Genomic DNA, 27,171 nt, shown 5'->3' on the forward strand with positions numbered 1-27,171 from the left:
ACCGACTGAGTCACCCAGGTGTCCCATTTATGTGAATATTGTGTGTGTGTGTGTGTGTGTGTGTGTGTGTATAATTTGGTGTAAAAAGCTTTGTTCTTATCTTGAAGGGTTTCCTAATTGCCAAACAGACCTCATGTGGTGCCCCAGATGAAATCATGGGTAAAAAAAAAATTAAAAATCACATCATGATCTTGTGCTACAGAAAAATAGAGCTACAGAGTACTAAAGCCATTTGAGACAATTGTTTATGGTGAGACAGAGAAAAGAACTTGTGCCCCAAGCCTTATGGTAAAATCTCCTGTCCTTTAAAATTATTCAGAGATGGAGCAGCCACAAATTTCTTCCAACAAAATCTCCCATTTGCCTAATAGTTCTTGCTCAGAATCTTCCTTAACTGCCTGATTTCAACCTTACACCCCTATTTCTATACACAATGACAGCAAGTTACAGCTCTGAGACCCCATTTGTAGCTTTACTCCCCCACAAAACAAGCTCTAAAAAGAAGCCTAAAACCATTCTGAAAGAACACCCTACTTAGAATCTACCTTGCTTAGGGAATGACAGGGTATTACATAAAGCAATGATTAATTCTCCCTCTCACAGAGGTTTAATAATGTTTCCTGACCACAAAGGACTGAAATTCCAAGGTTCAGATACAAAGAATAAATGTAGGGGATCCCCATTTGCCACAAAATAGGTGAAAGTTCACCCGGTTGTAAAGGTGGTTGAAAAAATTAGGGCCTCAGAAGAAGAAAAGGAAAAGGAACCAGGGGGACTGGCTGAGGCAAAACAGCCCTGGATCCTACCTCCTCTATGTCCTTATGGGCTATGCCATGAACTAGGCATGGATTTTGGTCCTGGCTCTGACACTGTGATGGTGTGAAAGGCATTTAAATCCTTTGGGCATGCATTAGGTCTGTTCCCTCATCTTTTAAAAAGATTTTATTTGGGAGAGAGCAAGAGAGCATGAGCTAGGAGAGAGGCAAATGGAGAGGGAGAAGCAGACTCCCCACTGAGTAGGGAGCCCAGTTCGAGGCTCGATTCCAGAACCCTGTGATCATGACCTGAGCTGAAGGCAGATGCTTAACCAACTGAGCTACCCAGGGGCCCTGTGTTTCCTCATTTGTAAAATAGGAATTACAGTGATTGCTGTGATGAATGAGAGAATATACAGATACGTTGTTTGCTCTGGGGACCATCACATTGGTGGGTCAGACAAACAGAAAAGCAGTTGAAGTGCAAAGGAGAAAGACAGGGAAGGGATCCAGGAAAAAAATAGTGAGTGGGGTGGCCAGGAAGCAGGAGGAAAACCAGGGCAGGAGAGGAGACTGAGAGAGGTCACTGGATTCCCATGTCCACTGGTCTGGGTTTGTATATGTGATCCTGCTGATAGGCTGGGTGACATGTACCTCAGTACTTAATAGTAAAATAAGCAGACTGGTCTTACACTTAAAAACTAAGATAAGGGGCGCCTGGGTGGCTCAGTGGGTTAAGCTGCTGCCTTTGGCTCAGGTCATGATCTCAGGGTCCTGGGATCGAGCCCCGAGTCGGGCTCTCTGCTCAGCAGGGAGCCTGCTTCCCTCTCTCTCTCTCTGCCTGCCTCTCTGTCTACTTGTGATCTCTCTCTGTCAAATAAATAAAATCCTTGAAAAAAAAACTAAGATAATCAGACCACACTGTTGCATTGATCCAAAAGACATTTACTAAAGAGTCTGGTTTGGTTATCTACCCTTTTGTATATGGGAAGACTTCAGTGAATGAGCTGATGATGCATCCCTTAGATGAGGGCTGATCTGATCAAGTAGCAGGAACAAAAGACAGACTTTGAAGAGAAAAATTATTTAATAAGTTTTACATGACCTGAGGAGGTGGTTAAACCTGAGCATTTTTATGCTAGATTTGATGAAGAGTGGAAAGTCATGGGAAAACGTGATAGGACAAGAAAAGTTATGAACCTAGTGTAGTAAATTAGGGGAAACACCAGAGTCCTTTCACTTGGATCCCTTTTAGTGTTTTTGGAGAGAAGGATGCTCCCTTTTCTTTTTTTTCTTAAGATTTTTGTTTATTTGACCGAGAGAAAGAGAGAGAGAGAGAAAGAGAATGTGGGAGCGTGCGTGCACAAGCAGGGTGTGTGGCAGGCTGAGGGAGAGAGAGAAGCAGGTTCCCCACAGAGCAGGGGAAGCTTGATGTGGGACTCGATCCCAGGACCCCAGGATCATGACCTGGGCTGAAGGCAGTCCCTTAACCATCTGAGCCACCCAGGTGCCCAAGGATACTCCTTCCCTGTGAAAAAGGGCACCTTTCGCATGAGGGTCTTAAGACCTGTTTCAGGAAAAGGTTAGAAAATCCTGCCTGCCCCTTCAGTTTCTTGAATTCCTGTAGCTAAAGTATGCAATGGGCCAAGGTACCATGTTTTGGGGTAATGTGTCCTGAACCCCATCACTGGCTATACTTGATGAGGTGAGTAGCATGTGTCATCCTTATCACTCAAACAAAAACCAAAACCAAGTCAAAACCAAAACCAGGGATGTCTGGGTGGCTCAGTCAGTTAAATGTCTGCTCAGGTCATGATCCTAGGGTCCTGGGATCGAGCCCCACTGGGCTCTCTGCTCAGCGGGGAGCCTGCTTCTCCCTCTCCCTCTGCCTGCCATACCCCCTGCTTGTGCTCTCTCTCTCTGTGTCAAATAAATTTAAAAATAAACACCACCACCCCCCCAAAAAAACTTTGAGCGCTTGCTGGGAATCAGGCTCCTTGTTCTGGGCTAGGCAGGCTCTGAGGACATAGGAATGATTCACACGGGATAAGTTCTCAAACAACTCATGGTTAATGATCAGAGAACCATCCACAATATAATGACGGAGCAAATTTGATGACAGCCATGCAGGGAGCCAGAGGGCGCTCAGAACACAGGAGAGAGAGCCCTGTAACCCAGGGGGTCAGGAATGGCTTCCCTTAGGGGAATATGTGCATGCTCTAGGTGCTGTTTCACTATAAATACATTTCAATCTCTGTTATTATTCCTCTTCCATTAAAAAAAATCTTACTGCTCCATTATTCTCATTCTGTAGATGAGTTAATTGTGGATAAGAGAAGATAACTCTCTTATTCAAGGTACAGCAACTTTCCAACCCTGGACTCTTTGAAACCCTGTGTACTTCTCCTCTTTTTGCTTTTTTTTTTGTTGTTGTTAAAGATTTTATTTATTTATTTGACAGACAGAGACCACAAGTTGGCAGAGAGGCAGGCAGAGAGAGAGAAAAGAGGAAGCAGGCTCCCTGCTGAGCAGAGAGCCAGACGCGGGGCTCAATCCCAGGACCCTGGGATCACGACCTGAACCGAAGGCAGAGGCTTTAACCCACTGAGCCATCCAGGCGCTCCTCTTTTTGCTTTTAATATTGTCTTCTGTGTTAAATCACATTCACCATAAACAATTTTCCTTGCTCCTCTTGGCCCATAAGTTCTTTTTCTTTAATTCATCTGGAGTTGATTTATTTAGCTTCTTTTTAAAGATTTTATTTATTTATTTATTTGACAGAGACACAGCGAGAGAGGGAACAAAAATGGGGAGTGGGAGAGGGAGAAGCAGGCTTCAGGCACCCCTAGCTCCTTTTTTTTTTTTTTAAACAGCATTAGTGTCAAACTGCCAAAATAGTTTTCAAAGTGACTGTATAATTGGCATTCCCACCAGCAGTGCATGAGGGTTCTAGTTGGTTCCACATCCCCCAACACTTTTGGGGGTCAGTCTTTTTAAATTTAGCCATTCTAAATGGCTGTGTAATGGTAACTTCTTGGAGTTTTAATTTGCTCAACCCGTTGAGCCTATATGCATTAATTTTCATCCATGTATATTCTTGTGTGTTCAGATTTCCTGTACATGTTTTGTTGGGTTGTTTGTGATCTTTTTGTTTAGGGTTTTGTTTATTTTCTGAAATTTTACGGTAATATACCTTTGTATGTGTTTTTATTCATTTGTGTTGGATACTCATGCCCTTCATTTTTAAAGGATCATTCTTGCCTTTTTTTAAAATAATTTTCTTTTGCTATTTTCTCTGTTCTCAGTGTCTGGAAGGTTTATTAATTTAATCCTAGATTACTTTTACTAAGACTTTATTTTTTTATTTTTTGAAAAGGTTTTATTTTATTTTTTAAGTCATCTCTATACCCAACCTGGGTCTTGAACTTACAACCCTGAGATCAAGAGTCACATGTTCTGCGGCGCCTGGGTGGCTCGGTCGTTAGGCGTCTGCCTTCGGCTTGGGTCATGATCCCAGGGTCTTGGAATCAAGCCCTGCATCGGGCTCCCTGCTCCATGGAGAGCCTGTTTTTCCCTCTCCCACTCTCCTTGCTGTGTTCCCTCTCTCGCTGTGTTTCTTTCTGTCAAATGAATAAATAAAATGTTTTTTTAAAAAAAGAAAAATAGGGGCGCCTGGGTGGCTCAGTGGGTTAAGCCGCTGCCTTCGGCTCAGGTTATGATCTCAGGGTCCTGGAATCGAGTCCCGCATCGGGTTCTCTGCTCAGCAGGGAACCTGCTTCCCTCTCTCTCTCTCTCTGCCTGCCTCTCCGTCTACTTGTGACCTCTCTCTGTCAAATAAATAAATAAATAAAATCTTAAAAAAAAATAAAATAAAAAAAAAAGAAAAAGAAAAATCTACTTTTCTTTACTTCAGTAACAATTTTTTTAAGGATTTTATTTATTTGACACACAGAGAGAGAACATAAGCAGGGCAGGGGCAGGCAGAGAGAGAGGGAGAAGCAGGTCACCATTGAGCAGGAAGCCCCACGTGGGGACTCGATCCTAGGGCCCTGGGATCATGACCTGAGCTTAAGACAGATACCCAACCAAATGAGGCACCAAGGTGCCCCCAGTAACAACTTTTAAAAGGTACAAAGCAAAAAGAATCTACTTTTCTACCTTTTCTTAATTCATGAATGCTTAAAATATAAACATATAGCTTACCTGATTCAGTTCCCCTGTTGGGTTCTGATACCAATATTATGGGAACTTTCTACAAAATATTGGAAACCTCTTTCCTTTCCCAGTGGAAGGGTTTAAGGAGCACTGGCCTTGTGTGTTTTCCTTACAAACCCCGGTGTTCCTAAGCCTTGACAATAACCTAAGTGTTTCTGAAAAGGACAAAAGGTGGCTCATGGGGAGCAGGAATTCTTTGGGTGTATTGACTTTAGCTGGAGTGTTTTCTTTGAACTAAGCGAAACTCAAACTCGGGGCAAGCTGAAAGCCAGGAAAAACTGGCTGATATCTGCTGTTTTCCCCCAAGTCACTTGATGACTGTCTTTGATTCAGAGATTTGGGTGAAGGGGCACTCAAAGGGAAAACAGAAATGGCAGGCGATGCGAAAGGTGGGGAGATTTTTTTTTTCTTACAGGAAAAGATAAATCCCAGATTATCTGCTTGGTCTGTTTAGACAGCAGTCTGCCCATTAAAGGTGTTGGGAAATCTCTTTTTGTTGCTCAGGCTTTGGGTCCCAGGCCTTTATCAGGAGCTGTGCTCCTGGGTCAGAAGTCATCCTGAAGAGGGGTCAGCTCCCCCAGCCTGGGCACCTTGGAGAAGAGATACTTATCTAAGCTGCTGGGATCATAGTCCCAGGCAAGGTAAATAACTGCACAAATTACTCTATGTCACCAGGACAAAGACCTCAGGAGAACCAGAGACTGCTAGATGTGTCTGCTGGGCATCAAGAGGCAGAATCCTGGGATCAATTCCAAAAAGAGGTACCAGCTCCTCCAAGAGCCATGGGCACCTGGAATTCCAGGACTTGAAGGATGAATATTTGCAGTAGCTGTGGGTAAAGAAAGGGCCTCCTCCTTCATTGCAACAGTCTTCTTTGGGCACTTCTGTGTTTTTAAAATTACTTATGTATTTAAAAAGTGTGGTGAAATATATATATATATATATATGGCATAAATTTTACCACTCTAACAATTTTTAGGTGTATAGTTCTGTGGCATTAAGTACATTTACATTGCTATGAACCATCACCATCCATCTCCAGGACTCTCTTTTTATAAGATCTTATTTATTTATTTATTTATTTGACAGAGAGACACCTCTAGAGAGGGAACACAAGCAGGGGGAATGGAAGAGGGAGAAGTAGACTCCCCGCTGAGCAGGGAGCACAGTGGGGAACTTGATCTCAGGACCCCAGGATCATGACCTGAGCTGAAGGCAGATGCTTAACCGACTGAGCCACCCAGGGGCCCCAAGAACTCTCTTCATTTTGTAAAACTGAAACCCTGTACCCATTAAACATTAAGCCCCCCATTTCCCTCTCTATGTCTCTTTCATTTGTAATTGGTAGTTTGTCTTCTCTTTGTGCTTTGCTTGTATTTGTGTCTTTGGTCAGTCTGGCTAGAGTTTGGACAATTTTATTGATCTTTCCAAGGAAGTAGCTTTTGGCTTCATTGATTTTTTTTCTATTGTTATTCTGTTTTTTAATTTTTCTTGATTTATTTTCTTATTTTTATAGTTTCCTTCCTTTAGCTTGCTTTAGGTTTGATTATATGTCTCTGATTTCATAATATGGTAGCTTAGATCATTGATTGGTGGCCTCGAGGGGGATCAGGACATGCTACTCTAAAACACAGCACCTTGGCATACTGAATATTTTAAGGTGAAGGAGTGTGAGAAAACAGCAGAAGCAGGAAGGTCACTCCGACCTTCCCCTTGCCTTTTTCCCCTGAAACAGATCATGAGACTCTTATGTGAGAGGTGCCCCCCCAATACTCAGAGGAAAAAAGCATCCTTCTCTCTGAAGACACAAGGATGCTGAGAAGAATCTGAAAGAAGAGACCTTGCTAAGTTTCCCCCAGCTTTTTAAAAAAGATTTTATTGATTTATTTGACAGAGATACAGAGAGCACAAGTAGGCACAGTGGCAGGCAGAGGGAGAGGAGGAAATAGGCTCCCCACTGATCAGGGAGCCCAATTTGGGGCTTGATCCCAGGACCCTGCGATCATGACCCGAGCCAAAGGCAGACGCCCAACCGACTAAGCCACTCAGATGCCCTTCCCCCAGTTTTAAAATCTTTTTTAAAAGATAAGATTTTCTTTATCTGAGAGAGAGAGAGAGAGAGAGCGAGAGAGAGCAAGCAAGCTTGGGGTGGGGGGCAGAGGGAGAAGCAGGCTCTCCATTAAGCAGGGAGCCCGAGGCAGGGCTCAATCCCAGGACCCTGGGATCGTGACCTGAGCCGAAGGCAGACACTTAACCAACTGAGCCACCCAGGTGCCCCCCCAAAATTTTCTTATTTGCTTAGCAACTTACTTTCATGTGCCTGTAGGTTATGTGTACGTGTCTTTAACTGTCAAACATTTGAGGAGTAGTCTGTTATTTTTCTGTCATCAATTTCTAGTTTAGCTCTGTTATGGCTAGAGAACATACTATGCCTTTTTTCAGTTGTTTTAAATTTATTAAAATTTTGTTATGACCCCAATGATGGTCATATGGACACGGACTCTCTTGCCTCCTTCTTTCACTTAAAAGGACTCTTGTGATTACACTGGGGACCCCCAAATAATCCAGGATAATTTCCCCCACTTTGATGATTTATTTAATCCCACCTGCAAAGTCCCTTTGGCCATGTGACATGACGTCTTCACCGGCTCTGGGGATTAGGATGTGAGCATCTTTGGGGGGGTGGTTAGTGTTCTGTGTACCACACCTCCTTTCCCTCTAGTAACCCTTACGGTGGCTGTCACTGTCCCCAGATTGGTCCACAGAGGTGAAGAGATTTGGCTCAGAGAGTAGCAAGGTCCCTGTCTCACAAAGGAGAAAAGTGCAGCAACAGTCGAGGACCCCTAGGAATACTAGTAACGCTACTGTCAGTGTTGATAATTACAGTTACCATTTATCCTGAGCTTTGTGTGGATTAGAGCTGCCCCCAGCCACATTTTCCAAGTGAGAGTCTGAGGCTTAGCAAGGTTCTCGGATTTGCCCAACGGCACGCAGATGGGGAGTAGTGGAGGAGTCAGGGTTAGAAATCAGGCTTTGTCCATCCTCCGTGCATTTAATCACTGCCTCAAGTTAACAACCATGACCCCTGGAAGGGTCGGGGGAGGCCTCCTTAAAGTGGATCCTTTATGGATCTAGAACTGTAGGATGGCTTTTAGGGTCCGCTAGCGGCCAGACCTCTGTCAGTATTGGACCTACAGAGAGGCTATTTGGCGCCGTGGCTCCCTTTGTGTCTCTGACTCTCTCTCTCTCTCTCTCCTTCCCATACATGTTGGTGTGTGTGTGCGTGTGCCCGTGCGTGCACGCACACACACACACACACACAAACACAGAATGTGGTGTCTTATATTTGTGGTTTAATCTATATAACTCAGGGCTTATGTATCCACATCATTTAGGAGATTATGACCCTCGACACACATGTGGGATTCCTCTCACAAAGCTCTGTAACCAGTGTAGAACCATCCACAGCCCTGTCCACCCCTCTCGCCTTAAAATGGCCTCCGTTGTTGAGGGTGAGCAGGAGGCAGCCATGGAGAGTGACAGTTTCCTGTGGGCATCTGGGGTGGGGAATGAGCAGCAGAGTGTGAATGGTGGAAAAGTCTGGACTAGGACTTCTGGGCCCTTTAACGTATCTGTTCCCAAATCACCACTTGCAAGCCACCAGGCGTCTCCTTCTTCACTTGTCCCCAGAGCCTCTTTATCCCCCTCCTCGAGCCCTAGTCACGGGGCCTCAGGTACACCCCGTGTCTGCCAGCCCCAGACTGGGAGTCCCGGGCAATGAATCCCTCAGGGCTGAGGGTAAAGGGAAGGTTTTCTGAGAGGAGGAGCTGCAGTGAGTGTCCCATCAGGAGGCAGGATGACACTGTGCAGGCCTGGGGCTGTGAGCACAGAGAAGGGCACCCGGGAGGGGCTGGGGCCTCATGATCACATTAGTGTTCCTGTGGCTGTCCTTATGGGCTTTTTAGCCTCTGGCCAGCTGTGCCCCAAGGCAGCCGGACAACCCAAGTCTGTTATCTGCTTTGTCTGGGCCCGAGTGGTCTCATGGGCGACCGGGTTTTCTTCTAGGGGGGCCTAGTGAGGATTAAATGAGCAGGCACCTATGAAGTACTTGGGATCAGCCATAAAAAGAGGGAAATCCTGCCATTTACAATAACATGGATGGCCCCTGAGGACAATATGCTAGGTGAAGTAAGTCAGACAGAGAAAGGCCAGTACTGTATGATCTCACTGATATGTGGATTCTTAAAAAAAAAAAAAAAAAGGCAAACTCATAGAAACAGAGAACAAATTGGTGGTTGCCAGAGGTGGGGGGCTGGGGAATGGGTAAAGGGGATCAAAATACAAACTTCCAGTTATAAGATAAATAAGCTCTGGAGGTCTAATGTACAGCATAGTGATTCTAGTTAATAATACTGTACTATGTATTTGAAAGTTGTCAAGAGATTAGGTCTTAAAAATGTTCTCATCATAATGGGGCACCTGGGTGACTCAGTCATTAATCGTCTGCCTTCGGCTCAGGTCATGATCCCAGGGTCCTGGGGTTGAGACTCACATCAGGCTCCCTGTTCAGCAGGAAGCCTGCTTCTCCCTCTCCCACTCCCCCTGCTTGTGTTCCCTCTCTCGCTGTCTCTCTGTCAACTAAATGAAAAAAATAAGATCTTTTAAAAAAAGTTGTCATCATAAGAAAAAATTGTAACTATTTGAGGTGATAGATTTTAACAAATCTTACTGCGGTGATCAGGGTGCCTGGGTGGCTCAGTCAGTTAAGCATCTACCTTCAGCTCAGGTCATGATCCTGGGATCGAGCCCCACATCAGGCTCCATGCTCAGTGGGGAGCCTGCTTCTTCCTCTCCCTTCTGCTCATGTTCTCTCTCACCAATAAATAGATAACATCTTTTTAAAAAAAAAGTTATTTGAACTTATAGAAACTTTGACCTGACTGTTAGTCCAAATGGGGTCCTGGTCCTTCAGCCTCTCTCAGCTGCCCGGAACATTCTTCCTGGGGTCAAGGTGCACAGAAGCTCACTCCCCATGGTGCCCACACTGAAGACACTCTGGATGTCTGCTTCAAGGTGGAAGCAGGAGGGGTTAGCCACCAAGTGAGCATCTGCTTGGGGATGCCCACACAATATCAGGTACATCCTGACTGCTGGAAATCTGGCAGTACCCAAGGCACCCACAAACCCTCAGGTGTCCCAGTCTAGTGTAGGAGGCTCACACATATGTACAAGCACAACAAAGAAATGGAAAGGCACTGCAGTATGTAGGTTTGAGAATGGAACGCTGGATCCAGATGGTCTTGGTTTGAATCCTGGCTCCATGATTTCCCAGCTGTATGACCTCTGGCAGGTCGCTAAACCTCTCTGTTTCTCAGATGCCTCATTTGTAAAACGGAGAAAACAACACTATCTACCTCATTAGGTTGTTGTAAGGAGTATAATAGGAGTTAATATGTATAAAGAGTTTAGAACACATCCTGGCATATAATAAATGTTCAATAAATGCTTGGTAGTGAAAAAAAAATATGAAGCATTGAATTAAAAGTCCAGCCCAGGGATGTTTAAGAAGGGACCCAAGGGAAAGGAAGGCAAAGCTGATAATAGCACTACCCTCCAAAGTTATTTCCTTACAGCTTTTTTTTTTTTTAAGATTTTATTTATTTATTTGACAGAGAGAGATCACAAGTAGGCAGAGAGTCAGGCAGAGAGAGAGACGGAGAAGCAGGCTCCCTGTGGAGCAGAGAGCCCGATGTGGGGCAGAGAGCCCGATGTGGGGCTTGATCCCAGGACCCTGAGATCATGACCTGAGCCGAAGGCAGAGGCTTAACCCACTGAGCCACCCAGGCGCCCTCCTTACAGCTTTTTAAAAAAGATTATGTTCATTTATTTGTCAGAGAGAGCACAGGCAGAGGGAGAAGCAGACTCCCCGCCGAGCAGGGAGCCCGATGAGGATTCGATCTGGACCTTGGATCATGACCTGAACCAAAGGAAGATGCTTAACCGACTGAGCCACCCAGGCTTTTCCGTCTTTCTTAAAGTGTGGTCCTATGGCTAAGTCCCCATCCTTGGGCAGGAAACCTGTCCTGTCCCAGGCCAGAGCTAGTCCTCCCCAAGGCTACTCATCTAGGAGAGCCCTGGGAGCAATGTGGAGACAGAACTGAGGCCAACAAAGCCCAGCCCCCATTCTTCCCACAGGTGTCAGACACTAGCCTCTTGGAGCTGCACACTTCTCTCCGCACGCGTGCACCCATTCTACCTGCTGTTCCCTGTTAACTGCGTGTTCTGTAGAAGGTGCTCCCCCTCATCCCTGCAGGTAAAGGGGCCCATTCATTTTGTATCCTATCCAGGTCTGGTATAACATGAACCCCAGTCATTAATTCTACTCTGCAAATCATTAGCTATAAATAGTCATTTAGAGTGTTTTCTCTCGGTAGTTTGTTCACCCCAAACTTGGACACGCAGCTGTGTGCACACGTGTGTTTCTTTGGCACACGATCTTATAAGTAGAATTGCTGAGTCAAAGGAGTTACTCATTCAACGAGCACCTAAAGAGTGCCTAGTAAGTGATGGACACTGCTCTAGGTGCTGGGGAGACATCAAGGAGCTAAAAGGCACACGTTCGTGCTTTGGTGGAGCTGACATTCCAGTGGAGGAAGTTTCCAGTTTTTATTTTGACAGATGTTGCCACAATGCTGTCCACAATTACCAACATCCTCAGCCCGCTCCTGGACTGGGAGCTTTGAGGCGGGTGGTTGGATTCTCTGGCCTTTGCCTCTGCGAGATCTTCAAGGTCTGGGCCGGGGACGGTCCATCTGGGGACGTCCGTGGGCGGTGTGTATGTGTCACGGGGAGACCGGAATGGAAGGGTCCACTGCAGAGCGGGGGGCTGGGTGGGGGGTGAGGAGGATGGTTCACGCGATATCTGCAAAGAAGCTTCCTTGATCACACCACTAGGGGGACTACAGGAGGTAGGGAGGAACAGTTCAAGTTGGAACCGTCCTCCCAGGTAATACCCCTTCAGGGAGGTAGAGATGGAACAGTCAGATCTGGGAGGTACCACTGGGTAGAGGGCGTCTATTCTGGAACAAACCATTGTTTGGGCTGGAGAGGCCCTAAGGGCTGCTACCACCCCCGCACAAGGGGATTGCGCACAAGCCCCCGATGGAGGCAGGAGTGACACTTCCTTGACCGTTCGCAACCCCTGCTCATTCTCCCGGTTCCCAGCCAAGTCCCAGGTAAGCACCCGTTATACGACCGAGACCCCCACCTTTCCCAGGCTTGCGTCGCAGCTTCTTCGGCCCCGCCCTTCTTGGTTCCTTGACTTTGAATCGGTGGTTTGCGCGTGCAGGGCCTAGCGATTGGATCCCAGGAGAAGGGAGCGGGCCCCAAGGCTCGTTTTGGGATCTCATTGGTCAGCCCGAGCTTTCGCCAATCCCATGGTTATCCGGTGCGCAGAAGGGACGTCAGCCCCGCCCCGGTCACGCGCCCAGCTCCACTGGGCGCAGGCGCGGTGGATGCTTGACAGGAGTTCGAGGCCTGTGGTAGTGTGGCTTTCGTGATGGTGAGCAAGTTCGAATCCCGTCTCCGTGCATCAGTGTGTTAACTTGCCAAAGGGACTGAAGGTGGTACTCCTGAAGCCAAATTCAGAGATTACTGGCTCATAGCCATGCTCTGCCTCTTAGTGCAACGGTGTTGGGAGCTGACTTCGTGTGTTCCCCGCTCATCCTAAACTCAGTCACAAGCCCAGCAGGTGCGCGTCCCCTCGCACTCTTTCTTGCAGCGCTTCCATTCATTCGTTCTCTCCACTGCTAAAATTGCATCGTTGGATTTGGGATTTAGGGAAATTTCACAGAACTCACTATATTAAGCAGAAATCCTGCCTGGTCGACTACCCCTAACTCCAGGACCACAGAACAGGGCTCCTTAGAGGAGCCCGGGCCCTCAGCAGTTGGTGCTTTCGGGATTGGATATCCCCCCATGTGGGTTTTCCTTTTGCTGTTAATTCCAGAAATACATTAAGGACCTGAAACCAGGTTTATCTTGAAACCACACTGCAATCCAGTATTATTTTTTAAAAAGATTTTATTTATTTGTCAGAGAGAGAGGGAGAACAAGCAGGGGGAGCAGCAGACAGAGGGAGAAAGCAGGCTCCCCGCTGAGCAAGGAACCCAGTGGGGGACTTGATCCCAGGACCCTAGGATCATGGCTGGAGCCAAAGGCAGACGCTTAACCCACTGAGCCACCCAGGCATCCCTGCAATCTAGTTTTAAAACTAAATATTAATATTTTTTGGTGGGCAGCAAAGTTTATTGAGCAATAATATAAAGCTCTGGAAGAAGGAGGGGACCTGAGAGCGTTGCCTACCACATTAATTTTCTCTAAAGGCAACAACAAACGCTTGTGTTCACAACATTATATTTCCAACATTTCCTCTTGTGATGCATAATAAAGTGGGGGAGGCTATATAGTCAGAAATAAAAGTAAAGTGGAAGTATGGGACAAAAAAGCAAACTCTAAAAATGAACGCGAGCATATGCAAATGAACCTAACTCTTGATCAAATTGATAACTCACAGAGAGAGTATTCTTCCAGATAACTTTCTCTGGTTGTGTTAATATGGGTCATCACACAGAGGAAGGGCTCCATCTGCCCAGCCTTCAGTATACAATTTTGCTTTCTTTCTGTCAAGATTTCTGAATGCTTCCTGTTTGTTTTAATCAGGATGCTGTCATTTACCAGAAGCTCATTTCTCTATGACAAGGGAAGACTGGGAAAAGAGTCTGTTTACATCTGTTACTTGTCTGAAATTGCCTTGGAATACAAGAGTCAGAACTCAAAGAACTTGGCAAGAAGTTTGGCTGGAGCTGACTCACTCTCCTCTCAGGTCCCCTCACCATTCCAGCCCTTGAAGTAGACCAGGTCAGGCTAGCTGCTGTGGGCCATGACCCCAGTGTGGTGCTTGTCATTAGCTCTTTCTTAGAATTCCACGCTGATCTCTCTCTTTCTATATCAGAGTGACTGCTGAAAAGCTATTATTAGGTAACTGCCTCTACTTACGACTGTCTGCCCTATGGACTCTAACATGGCTCTAAGACCCCCACACTGGGGCGCTGGGTGGCTCAGTGATTAAGCATCTGCTTTCAGCTCAGGTCATGATCTCAGGGTCCTGGGATCGAGCCCTGCATTGGGCTCCCTGCTCAGTGGGAAGCCTGCTTCTCCCTCTCCCACTCCCTCTGCTTGTGTTCCCTGTCTTGCTGTGTCTCTCTCTGTCAAATAAATAAATAGATAAAATCTTTAAAAATAAAAAAAGTGAAATCCCCACATTATACTCCTCTTCTGGAGAATGCATAGGAACGGGACTGTTAATAGCTGCCCGGACAAACCCCAAAGCCAAAAGCCAACACACCCTGCTGGGATTTTGAGTGGATTGTGTTGAATCTATAGACCAGTCTGGGTAGAATTAATATCTTAACAATACTGAGTCTTCTGATCTATAAACATGGTATACCTGGCTACTTATTTACGTCTTTCTTTTTTCTCAGCAACGTTTTGTAGTTTTCTGTGTCTAAGTTTTACATATCTTTTGTCAGAGCTATACCTGAGTATTTCCTATTTTTGATGCTACTGTGAGTAGAATTGTTTTCTTAATTTCATTTTCCAATTTGCCAAAATTTTGTTTAGAATTTTTCATTTCGTTAGCTTTTTTTTTATATAGCTTCTATTGTATTTGCTACATGGATGGTCATATAGGTGATCGTAATAACTTTTTACTTTTTATTTTCCAATATGGATGCCTTTTATTTCTTTATCTTACCTGACCGCAGTGGCTCCGACTTCTAGTACAGTATTGAATAGAAGTGATGAGAGCGGAAATCCCTGTCCTGTTTCTGAGATCAGAGAGAAAGCATTCAGTCTTTCACCATTAAGTATGGTGTTAGCTGTGAATTTCCACAGATGCCTGTTATCAGGCTGAGTAATGTTTCTTCTGTCCCTTGTTTGCTGAGAGGTTTTATCAGAAATCAATGCTGAAGTTTTTAAAATGCTTTCTTCTACCTCTGTTGAAATGATCATATCATTTTTTTTCTTTTCGTTTGTTAGCATGGCGAAAGAGCATAGGTTTTCAGATGTTAAACCAGCCTCTCATGATGTGTTACCTTTTACTATAGTGTTGTATTTGGTATGCTAAAATTTTTATTTTTATTTATTTATTTATTTATTTATTTTTGGTATGCTAAAATTTTTAAATTTTGTGTCTGTGATTACAAAAACCTGGGTCTGTAGTTTTCTTGTCTAATGTCTTCGTCTGATTTTTGTGTCGGGGTGTAATGCCAGCTTCATAGAATGAGTTGGGAAGTATTTTCTCCTCTTCAGTTTTAAAGAATCTACGTAGAATTGGTATTTTCCCCCTTAAGTATGTGGTAGAATTTGCCAGTGAAGCCATCTAGTTATTTCTTTTTTAAAGATTTTATTATTTTTTAAAGATTATTTATTTATTTATTTGACAGAGAGAGAGAGGCAGGGAGTAGTAGGCAGAGAGGCAGGGAGAGAGAGAAGGGGAAGCAGGCTCCCTGCTGAGCAGAGAGCCCAATGCGGGGCTCGATCCCAGGACCCTGGGATCACGATCTGAGCCGAAGGCAGAGGCTTAACCCACTAAGCCACCCAGGTGCCCCAAGATTTTATTATTTTTAAGTTATCTCTATACCCAAGGTGGACCTTGAACTTATGACCCCAAGATCAAGAGTCCCTTGCTCTTCCCCACTGAGCCAGCCAACCGCCCCCTCCCCTTAAGTATTTAGTAGAATTCGCCAATGAAGCTATCTAGTTACCTATTCCTTTTTGAGTGAGCTTGGGTAATTTTTTCTTTTGATGAAATTGTCCATTTTATCTACATTGTCAGATTTATTAGTGCAAAGTTGTTCATATTTCCTTAGTCATCCTTCTAATACCCGTAGAACCAATAGTGCTATCACGTCTGTCATTCCTGACAGTCATCATTTGTGCTGTTCTGTCTGGTAATTCATCATTGACTTTGGCCTCGTACCTGACTTGCCCCAAAGAAGAGGCTCCACACCCAGTCCTGTAAACTTGCCTGCGGATTAGCTCTTGAGTCACTCTGATCATCTGTCTCTCTGATCATCTTGGCCCTTCGCAATGTGAATGGAACAACCTACTCTTCTTATGCTTCCTAAATTCCTAAACTCCTTCATCCTTTCATTCGTGCTAGAGTTTGGGATCTCTTAAAGCAAGAAAAAGGGTTGACACCCCCCTCTTTTTTTTGGCATCCCTCTGGGTGCAGTGCAACACAGAGCTGGGTACACAGTAGGTACACAATGCGTAAGTGAGGACTGATCATCCCCGCCTATAATAAACATTTGGGGTTTTATTTTGACATAACTTCATTAACATCCAAGTTGGAGCTTTTCCCTCCATAAAAAGCTTCCTGTTTCACAGCAGCTGCAATTATTCACAAAGACTGTTATGGAGTGTGAACCGATTTAACTGAAGTTATCACGGTTGCAGAGTGAGAACCGCAGAGTTAAGGAGAATTTCAGAGATGACACTATTTCACTTTGAGGGGGGTGGATACAGGGTCCAGGACTGAGAACCAGACTTTGCAGCTTTATGTAAGCCCAGCTGAGGAAGTAAAAAATTCAGCTTTCCTCCTGACTGTTTGAGCTGGGCATTGGACTGTGTCCCAACCTTCAGAGATCTCTGGTTTCTGAGAAGAGGAGCCTTTTTGAGGTGAGGAGAAGAGACCTCTGTGACACCTGCTCTTGGATTCAGTCTGGGACCCTCTGATGAACCCTCGGGCTGAGGGCTGGGCTGCTGTTTCAGAGCCCGCAGTAAAGCAGGAACTTCTGGTTCCAGTTGCTTCTTGCCAAAGCCTCAAGACACTTGAAATAGGTGGGAGGCTTGCACGCAAAAGAAAAGATTTTGTGCAGCTTAGAGCATAGCATTGAATGAATTGCAGAATCGGCAGCCACACAGGAAGGGGGTGCTGGTATCCCAGTGACGTCCCTAAAGCCTCAACCCACTGGCAACATGCCAGGCTCCCATTTGGTATGGTTGTGGGGAGGAAAAGAGGCATCTGTCACCTTCTCCCCCTCCAGCAGGGATAACCCATCGCAAGCCAACACTCTGAGGTCACCGTTTGATCATTTCCACAACCAGGGCTCTGGGAGGACAAATTTGGTTGGTGCTTTTGAGCCGGTCCTTGAAATGAGTTTGCGCACAGGGTCTCAAGATGAATAACCAAGCGGTCGAGGGGGGCAGTATTGACTTCCCAGAGGAGGGGTATTGGCTGCACCGAGAGGCATTAGCCTAGCTAATTCACTGTAAACCATCTCCCTTTCATTCAGTTATTCATTTTTTTATTTTTTATTTATTTATTTTTTTTTCTTTAAAGATTTTATTTATTTATTTGACAGAGAGAGATCACAAGCAGGCAGAGAGGCAGGCAGAGAGAGAGGAGGAAGCAGGCCCCCCGCTGAGCAGAGAGCCCGATGCGGGGCTCGATCCCAGGACCCTGAGATCATGACCCGAGCCGAAGGCAGCGGCTTAACCCACTGAGCCACCCAGGCGCCCCAGTTATTCATTTTTTTAAAAGGTTTTGTGTATTTATTTGACACACACACACCCACAGAGGGCACAAGCAAGGGGAGTGGCACAGGGAGTGGGAGTAGCAGGCATCCAGCTGAGCAAGGAGCCCAATGCGGGAGTCTATCCCAGGACATTGGATCATGACCTGAGCCAAAGGCAGATGCCTAAGTGAGCCACCCAGGTGCCCCTAAAGTATAGGTGATTTGATGAGTTTTGGCATATACATACACCTGCGAAACCATCTCTACAATCGAGATAGTGAACGTATGCATCTCCCCCAATAGTTTCCTTATCCTCCTTTGGAATTCCTCCCCCCCAGCCTTTGCTCCTACTGTCCCATCCCCATGAAACCACTGTCGGCTCTTTGTTTGTATTTCCTAGAATTTTATATAAATGGGATCATACTGTATATATTCTTTCTCATCTGGCTTCATTCCCTCAGCATAATTATTTTTAGATTTATCCTTGTTGTTGCTGTGATGTGCTAATTCCATAGCCCTATCTAGCAAGTCTCAAGTTTCCAATTTTACACTCTCATTCCTTTGGCTAAAGGCTCTGATAACATTTATAACACACACACACCCTTGGGCTATGTAAAATTTAGACATTATCAACCATCCAGGTGAAGATCATGTCAGAACTTTGTTTTTGGAGAAGTGGTTTTGTTAGAAGTGTGATAGGGGTAAGGTGAAAAGAACACGACTTCTAGGCATATGAGAAGTGTCCCTGAGGGAAACCAGTAAAACAGGGAAGGGAGGCTGACTCCTGAAAACAAACGTTTCCTTCCAGCCTCCCAATGTTGTATGTATTTGCGAAGCACTGCAAAGTGCAATAGAATAAGGTGTGCCCAGAGGCACCTGGGTGGCTCAGTCGGTTAGGTGTCTGCTTTCAGCTCCAGTCATGATCTCAGCGTCCTGGGATCAAGCCCGGCGACCAGCTCCCTGCTCAGTGGGGAATCTGCTTTCGCCCTCTCTCTGCCCTTCCCCCTACTCGTGCGCTCTCTCTCTCTCACAAATAAATAAATAAGATCTTTAAAAAACAAACAAACAGGGGCCCCCGGGTGGCTCAGTGGTTAAGCTTCTGCGTTAGGCTCAGGTCATGATCCCAGTATCCTGGGATCGAGCCCCCACATCAGGCTTCCTGCTCAGCGGGAAGTCTGCTTCTCCTTCTCCAACTCCCCGCTGCTTGTGTTCCCTCTCTCGCTGTCTTTCTCTCTCTGTCAAATAAATAATTAAGTAAAATCTTTAAAAACAATCAAACAAATAAAAAAACAAGGTGTGCCTGTAGAGGGCTGGCCCTGTGGCTTTCCTCAGCTTACTTTAACTTGCCTGTCACAAAATTTTTCCATAGGCACTCGCCTTCATTTGGTGAATAACTTGCCCAGCCTCGCCACTTCCCCTAGCTTTATAATGCATCTTTTGTATGAATATATATCACTAAATACACTTGCTGACTCATGCATGCATTTCATGTAAGGTCTCTTTTGAAAGCATAGATTTAACTTCTCTAGACTATAACATAGGGATGTTTCTTTACTTTCTAAATTAGGTACTTTAGTTAGAATGTTAAGATCTCCATTTTGTAGAACCATAACTATCTTGAAAAACTGTTGCATAACTATTTTCAAGAGCTCTGACTAATCCTGAAGAGGTTTCCAACCATTATGAGAGGGGAGAAGCTGATCACTGCTATAAACATGAATTCATGCATCCTAATGGCTGCTTTACCCCTGAGAGGCCAGTTGCAAAACATGTAAGGCAACTCGTGAGCCCCACAGGTATATGGGGGTGAGGGTCGGTAACAAATGCCATAAAAGAGCAACAACAACAAACCCCGATGAGAGTATTAGGAACAGTCATTTTAATTTAATTATATTTTTAAGGATTTTATTTATTTGAGAGCATGCGTGTGCACACACCTGCACACATGCACACGTGCACAAGTGAGAGAGAGAGAGAGTGAGCACAAGTAGGGTGAAGGTCAGAGGGGGAAGCTGACTCCCTGCTGAGCAGGGAGCGAGATGTGGGACTCGATCCTGGGACTCTGGGATCCTACTCTGAGCCAAAGGCAGATGCTTAATGACCGAGACTCCCAGGTGCCCCCGGTCATTTTTATTTTAAAGCACTTAAACCCTTGATCTCAGCCAAGTCTCTGTTGACATTTGGGGCCGGATATTTCCTTGTTGTGGGGCCTTGTCCTGTGCTTTGTAGGATGCTAGTAGCGTCCCCGACCTCTAGCCACCAGAGGCCAGGAGCACCTCCCCTGGTTGTGAACAATCAAAACTGTCTCTAGATATTGCCGAATGGCACCTGGGGGACAAAATCATCCCCTTGCTGTCCACTGAGAACCACTGCCCTAGAGTAAGAGGTTCTAAAAACTTAAATTGGAAAATAAAAAAGATAGCTTTACTAAGAGGTAATGCACATACCACACAATTCACCTTTGAAAAGTGGTTTTTAAATGTATTTACAAGGTCAGGCAACTGTTACTGCAATCTAATTTTAGACCAATTTTGTCCGCCCTGAAAGAAACTTCATGCCTATTAGAAGTTAGCCCTTATTCCCCACCACCCCAGGCAACCACTAATCTACTTTCTGTCTCTATGGACTTGCCTCTTCTGAACATTTCATATAAATGGGATCAGACAAGTTGTGATTTTTGTGACTGGTTTCTCTCATAATGCTTTCAAGGTTCACCCACTTTTTAGCATGTATCAGTACTCCGTTCTTTTTTAAGGCTGAATAATATTCCATTGCATAGATAAACCACATTTGGTTTATCCATTCATCAGTTATTGGCCATTTGGTGTGCACCTACCTTTGGGCTATTTTTTTTTTTTTTACTATTTTGGATTTTATTTATATTCAAGTTAGTTAACATATAGTGTGTTATTAGTTTCAGGGGTAGAATTTAGTGATTCATCACTTGCATAGAACATCCAGCACTCATTACAACAAGTGCCCATCACCCATTTACCCATGCCCCCCACCGACCTCCCCTCCAGCAACCCAGTTTGTTCCCTAGAGTTAAGGGTCTCTTATGATTTGCCTCTGTCTTGGTTTTTATCTTATTTTATTTCTTCCTTCCCTTCCCTTGTGTTCATCACTTTTGTTTCTTAAATTCCACATATGAATGAAATCATATGATATTTGTCTTTCTCTAACATATTTTGTTTAACATAATACACTCTAGTTTTCATCTACATCACACAAATGGCAAGATTTCATTCTTTTGATGGCTGAGTAATATTCCATTGTATGTGTGTTTGTGTATTTATTTATTTTTAAGATTTTATTTATTTATTTGACAGAGAGAGAGAGATCACAAGTAGGCAGAGAGGCCACAAGCAGGCAGAGAGGCAGGCAGAGAGAGAGGGGGAAGCAGGCTCCCCGCCGAGCAGAGAGCCCCATGTGGGGCCCGATCCCAGGACCCTGAGATCATGACCCAAGCCGAAGGCAGAGGCTTTAACCCACTGAGCCACCCAGGCGCCCCATGTGTGTATTTATATGTATATATATTCCATATACCACCTCTATACATATATACCATATATGTAATGGAATATAATATACACACATACACACCCCCCCACCCCCCCACATACCACATCTTCTTTATCCATTCATCAGTCAGTGGACATCTGGGCTCCTTCTATAGTTTGGCTATTGTGGACATTGCTGCTATAAACATTGGGGTGCATGTGCCCCTTCAGATCACTCTGTTTGTATCCTTTGGATAAATACCTAGTAGTGTAATTGCTGACTTTTAGGGTAACTCTATTTTTAACTTTAAAAAAAATTTTTTTTGAAAGATTTTATTTATTTGACAGACAGAGATCACAAGCAGGCAGAGAGGCAGTCAGAGAGAGAGGGGGAAGCAGGCTCCCCGCCAAGCAGAGAGCCCTATGCGGGGCTCGATCCCAGGACTCCAGGATCATGACCTGAGCCGAAGGCAGAGGCTTCAACCCACTGAGCCACCCAGGCGCCCCTATTTTTAACTTTTTGAGGAACCTCCATACTGTTTTCCAGAGTGGCTGCACCAGCTTGCATTCCCACCAACAGTGGAAGAGGGCTCCCCTTTGTCCGCATCCTGGCCAACATCTGTTGCTTCCTGACTGGTTAATTTTAGCCATTCTGACTGCTCTGAGGTGGCATAGCATTGTGGTTTTGATTTGTATTTCTCTCATGATGAGTGATATGGAACATTTTTTCATGTGTCTGTTGGCTATCTGGATGTCTTCTTTGGAAAAGTGTCTCCACAGAACATTGGTGTGGGGAGAGAGGAGGTGCGGGGCAGGGTTCCTGGGGACACAGCCTGCATTTCTGTGCCTCAGAGATTTCCAAGACCTTTCAACAAATTTTAAAAAATGAATAATTATTAGCTAATCTTACAACTTTAATCAAAAAGGAGGAAAGCAGTCTCTTCCTTTGTGCTGCCTGTGGAGATGGCAGCCGTCTCCTACTTGGTATCATGGCCGCCCTCAGAACCCTTGTGAAGCCCAAGATCATTAAAAAGAGGACCAAGCATGATCTCAGGGTCCTGGGATAGAGCCCTGCATTGGGCTCTCTGCTCAATGGGGAGCCTGCTTCCCCCCCACCTCTGCCTCCCTCTCTACCTACTTGTGATCTCTCTCTCTCTCTCTCTCTCTCTCTGTCAAGTAAATATATAAATAAAATCTATTTTAAAAAGATTTTATTTTTAAGTAATCTCTACACTCAACATAGGGCTCAAACTTACAACAACAACAACAACAAAAAGAGGACCAAAGAGTTCATCCGGCACCTGTCAGACTGATCAAAATTAAGGTCAAAATTAAGCACAACTGGTGGAAACCCAGAGGCATTGACAATAGGGTGCACAGAAGAATCAAGGGCCTGACCTTGATGCCCAACATCAGTTACAGAAGCAACAAGAAAGCAGAGCACACACTGCCCAGTGGCTTCCGGAAGTTCCTAATCTATCTCAGGTGCTGCTGATGTGCAGCAAATCTTACTGCGCCCACGCTGCTCACAACGTCTCCTCCAAGAACCGCCAAGCCACTGTAGAAAGAGCAGCCCAGCTGTCCATCAGCGTCACCAATCCCAATGCCACGCTGCGCAGTGAAGAAATGAATAGACAGCTCATGTGCATGTCATATTTGTGTTAATAAAACCATAAAGCTACCAAAAAAATGGAGAAAAGCACGAAACAGTTTGGCAATTGCTATCTGCTTATTTGTGTCTAGGGCACCTCCATGTTTTGTCTCCCAAATTAAAACCCTATTCTTTATCTCTTCCAGGCCCCATGTTTTGACTTGCATGCAATGCGTTTCTAGTTTGCTATTTCCTGTCCAGTTCCAGTTCCACCATCTGGATCTCTACTTTTACCTCCTCATTCCATGATAATCACAGGTCCCTTAATTGGTTCCTCTGCAGCCTCTTTCTAGTTTCTCCTTCTCTTGCCTATCTAGTCTGTCCCAGCCTGGCTAAACTTTAAAACAGCATTGCTGTGATTTGATCTCCACCTTTTGGTCAACCACAGGAATTCAAGTTAATTCAGTTCAATTCAATTCAGTTCAATTCAATTCAGTTCAATTCATTCATTCATTCATTTATCAGATATCTTTGAGGCCCAGAATTTACCGTGCTGGGAATGCTGGAGGAGTTCCAGATATGCATTAGAGTCCCTGTCTTTCATTAGGACAGATAAGACAGTTAACAAAATACATCTGAGGTGGGGTGCCTGGGTGGCTCAGTGGGTTAAGCCTCTGCCTTCAGCTCAGGTCATGATCTCAGGGTCCTGGGATCGAGCCCTGCATCGGGCTCTCTGCTCGGCAATGAGCCTGCTTCCCCCTCTCTCTGCCTGCCTCTCTGTCTACTTGTGATCTCTCTCTGTCAAATAAATAAATAAAATCTTAAAAAGAAAGTATCAGGGACTCTTGCTCTTTGGTTCTGCTCCAACCCCTTAAAAAAAATACATCTGAGGTACTATGTGGTAAGAGCCGTTGGAATGGTACAAGCACAAAGATAGAGATCTTTGCTGGTGGGTGAGATTGTGGATGTCTTTCTGAATGGGATGCACTGAAGAATCGGTACGAATTCTTTGCATGGAGATGGTGGTAGCAGGACATCTGGGGGAAAGGAGGGCATAAGCAAGGGTATGGAAATAGGAAAGCACAGATGATATAAGAGTCAAATAATTGAAGTAGATGAGTAATGAAAGATCAAGTAGTGCAGTCATGTAGACCAGAGAGAGTGGAAGGCTTTGAAAGCCAGGCCAAAGGGTTTGAAGTGTATGTGGTAGACATTGGAAAACAAGTGATCTGGGGTTTGTCTGTCATTACAGCATTCCTGGCTTATTGTCAGGAGATGCTGTGATGCAGTTGAGAAGGTTCTAAGGAGAGGCTTTGGGAAATCCATGAGCTTCTGTCATGAACTCCCTTCATGATTTCTTCTGGTTGCTTTATCTCTTTAGACCGGGTTTTCCTTGTCAATAAATCCAAGTAGGTGGAACAAAATGATCTTCCCAGCATCTCTGCTCCTGACTGTAAGCATGGACCCAGAAGCCCTGATGCTATTTGAAGAATTAGGGATGTTGGGCTAAGGGCTGTGAAAAAATGGCAAGGCTCATTTGTGGGATTTCCATGGAGGAATGAGTCATACTTGGAAACACTGGAAAATAAGAAAATATTTGTTTACAGTCAACCCAACTTTCCTCCTGCACATATTTTTTCCTTTAGTGACTTCCTTCCCAACTTTAATATAGAAGCTTATAAAATTCTTCAGAGATGAAGCACATGTGCTTTGCTTCATCTTCGTATCCCTAGTGCATAGCACATTGCCTGGCTCATAGCCTCTCAGTAAGACTCTGCTATATGAATAATTTCTTCCAATTTTCATCAAAGCCTGCTTTCAGGAAGGAAAAATGTAAGCAAATTCATACTAAAGTATAAATGGCTGATAACCATTTAAATTATGACACCCATACTAATAGAAAAATTTCTTAAAAGGAATGGAATAGCCCTTTGCTAAAAACAAAATCCAGCTTTAAGAGTGGCATACATAGGGGCGCCTGAGTGGCTCAGTTGGTTAAGCAACTGCCTTCGGTTCAGGTCATGATCCTGGAGTCCTGGGATTGAGTCCCACATCGGACTCCCTGCTTGGCGGGGAGTCTGTTTCTCCCGCTGATCTCTCTCTCCTCTCATGCTCTCTCTCAAATAAATAAATTAAATCATTAAAAAAAAATTAAAAAAAAAAGAGTGGCATACATAGACCTGAGGGAGGTTTCAGGATGGTAACATGACGTTCCTAGCTGGGTTCCCAGTCACTAGTACCCTTTTTTTTTTCCCCAAAAGAGGCCCCTCAGTTTCCACCTAGAAGCTAAATCTTGCCTCATTCTCTACAAATGCTATCTGTTCTCAGCGGAAATTTTGGGAGTTCTCCTTGCTTCTTTTCTTTTTTTAAGATTTTATTTATTTATTTGACAGAGTGAGAGAGAGCACAAGCAGGGGGAGCAGCAGGCAGAGGGAGAGGGAGAAGCAGACTCCCTGCTGAGCAGGAGCCCAACCTGGGGCAAGGTCCCAGGATCCCGGGATCATGACCTGAGCCGAAGGCAGACACCCAACCGACTGAGCCACCCAGGCGCCTCTCTGCTTGCTTCTAAATTGATTTTTGGGTCTTTTTAGCCCATTTCACAGAACTGGGCTTCTGTTCTGTTTCTTTAGCCTGAGTATCTGTCATGATGGTATATCCCTTCCCCTGGATTAATTCAGATTAGAGCTCTGTACTTATTTCTTTCCAGTATGTCCTAATACCTTTCCCCAACTGACTACCATGGAATCAAGTTTTGGTTACCATAGCGAGTCCAGTACCCATTGTCTTGCCCCCTGTTGTAAGATGCCCCCAATTCTGACTGACAACCTGCTTAGACTTCCAAGAGTCACGTCCATATGTAGCCTGCTCCTTGAACTCTGCAACTATACCCTGAGAGCTAGGTAGAATGCTTGGCACTTCAAATTGGAGCTTTCTCTGCCACCTCACCCAACTCACCTAACTACTGACCTGGACTGCCTTCTGCCATTTGCTGCCACAACTCCTCGGCATTATATTCGCCTGGTCTGCACATCTGAAGGTGAGGCAGCTCCACTGTGAGAAGGGTTTAGTGAGTCTACTTCTAGGCTCTGGCATGTCTTTTTTTTTTTTAGGATTTTATTTATTTATTTGACAGAGGGAGAGGCAGCGAGAGAGGGAACAAAAGCAGGGGGAGTGGGAGAGGGAGAAGCAGCAGGGAGCCTCATGTGGGACTCGATCCCAGGACCCCGGGACCATGACCCGAGCTAAAGGCTGACGCTTAATCACTGAGCCACCCAGGCACCCCTCGGCTCTGGCTTGTCTTAATTGAACTTATGTTGCCATGCTCTGGAAGATGGCAAACAAGGGCCCATTTATATGAAGCTCCTGATGTCAGACCCTGGAGATAATAGCTTATCCTGCCAGATTATAAAGAAAGCCACATGGCTAACATCTTCCTGTGGGAGTCACCTAGGCAACTGAGGCTGCCTTGTTGTCACAAGATAATAATCTGACATATGGATATTTTTCTCTAGTTAGACACCTTTTACTTGATTCAGATCTCTTTTATATTTCTCTAAAATTCTCTTCCTTGACACCCGGGAAGGTTGACTTAACTTCTGACTCTGATCTTCCATCTGCTTCCTTGTGTTATGCACTTATTGCATTCAACTTAAGCAGAAATGAATTTCATTAGCAAAGGGGCCCATTATCTGCACCCATTATCTGCAATCTATCTGTAGGTAGATTTCTTTGTGGTATAATTTCAGGCATTCACAGAAAATTTCTACACTCAAACATTACATGGATGCTAACTGCACCATCATTAATTCCATCTAAGCTCTTTAATGGATGTGGCTCAATTTCTAGCCCATGTTTTCAGAGACTCAGAGTGACTTGATAGAAGGAAACAGAAACAAGGCAAAAACTGTAGTTAGTAATTATTATGACTGCTGGCCTTTTGGATCCTCCCTATCATACACCGATGTTTTTAGAGGAATTTATTAACTTGCACAATTGGGAAATGCAGTGTTCTATGCTTTGAGACACAGCTGGATCTAGGGGCTCAAATTGCATTATCAGGGCTCCTCAAGTTTTCTTCCTCGGTAGGCAAGAAAGGTCCCAAGGGGAACTCTGATTGGCTGACTTGTGTAATGTGATCTCCCTTTATCCAAATATTGTGCCTAAGAGGGAGGCTGATGCCGACTGGCCATCTTAGGTCCCAGGAAGCCCAGCCTAATGGTCAGAAGGGGCAGACTTTTGGGGAGGGGCAATAGATTTCTTAAATTTTTTTTTTTATTTTGAAATAAGTATAGACTTGCAGGAAATTACAAAAATAGGATAACCTCAGCCTCATCCAGCTTCTCCCAATGGTGACATCTTACCTAGCTACAGTATACTATCAAAACTGGGAAACTGACATTGGTATATTACTGTTAGTTACAGTATAGACCTCATTCAGTTTTTATCATTAAAAAACCCTGCATTTGTGTGTATGTGTGTGTGTGTGTGTGTAGTTTTATGCCACTATCACAGTCAAGATCCAGAACTGG

At 44.8% G+C, this 27,171-nt stretch overlaps 1 protein-coding gene across 1 annotated transcript in view; it reads left to right on the forward strand.

Moving 5' to 3' along the window:
* Positions 1–22,716, forward strand: part of LOC111150480 (G antigen 10) — a 30,744-nt gene extending 8,028 nt beyond the window's left edge. Inside the window, exons 4-5 of the mRNA XM_022507948.1 lie at positions 4,725–4,735; positions 22,537–22,716. Coding sequence (XP_022363656.1) covers positions 4,725–4,735; positions 22,537–22,716 — 191 coding nt within the window. The remainder of the gene's footprint in view (positions 1–4,724; positions 4,736–22,536) is intronic.
* The last annotated feature ends 4,455 nt before the right edge of the window (positions 22,717–27,171 follow it).

This window comes from Enhydra lutris, unplaced genomic scaffold (assembly GCF_002288905.1).
Source record: "Enhydra lutris kenyoni isolate GAN:26980312 unplaced genomic scaffold, ASM228890v2 scaffoldscaffold23, whole genome shotgun sequence".
Classification (NCBI taxonomy): Eukaryota; Metazoa; Chordata; class Mammalia; order Carnivora; family Mustelidae; genus Enhydra; species Enhydra lutris.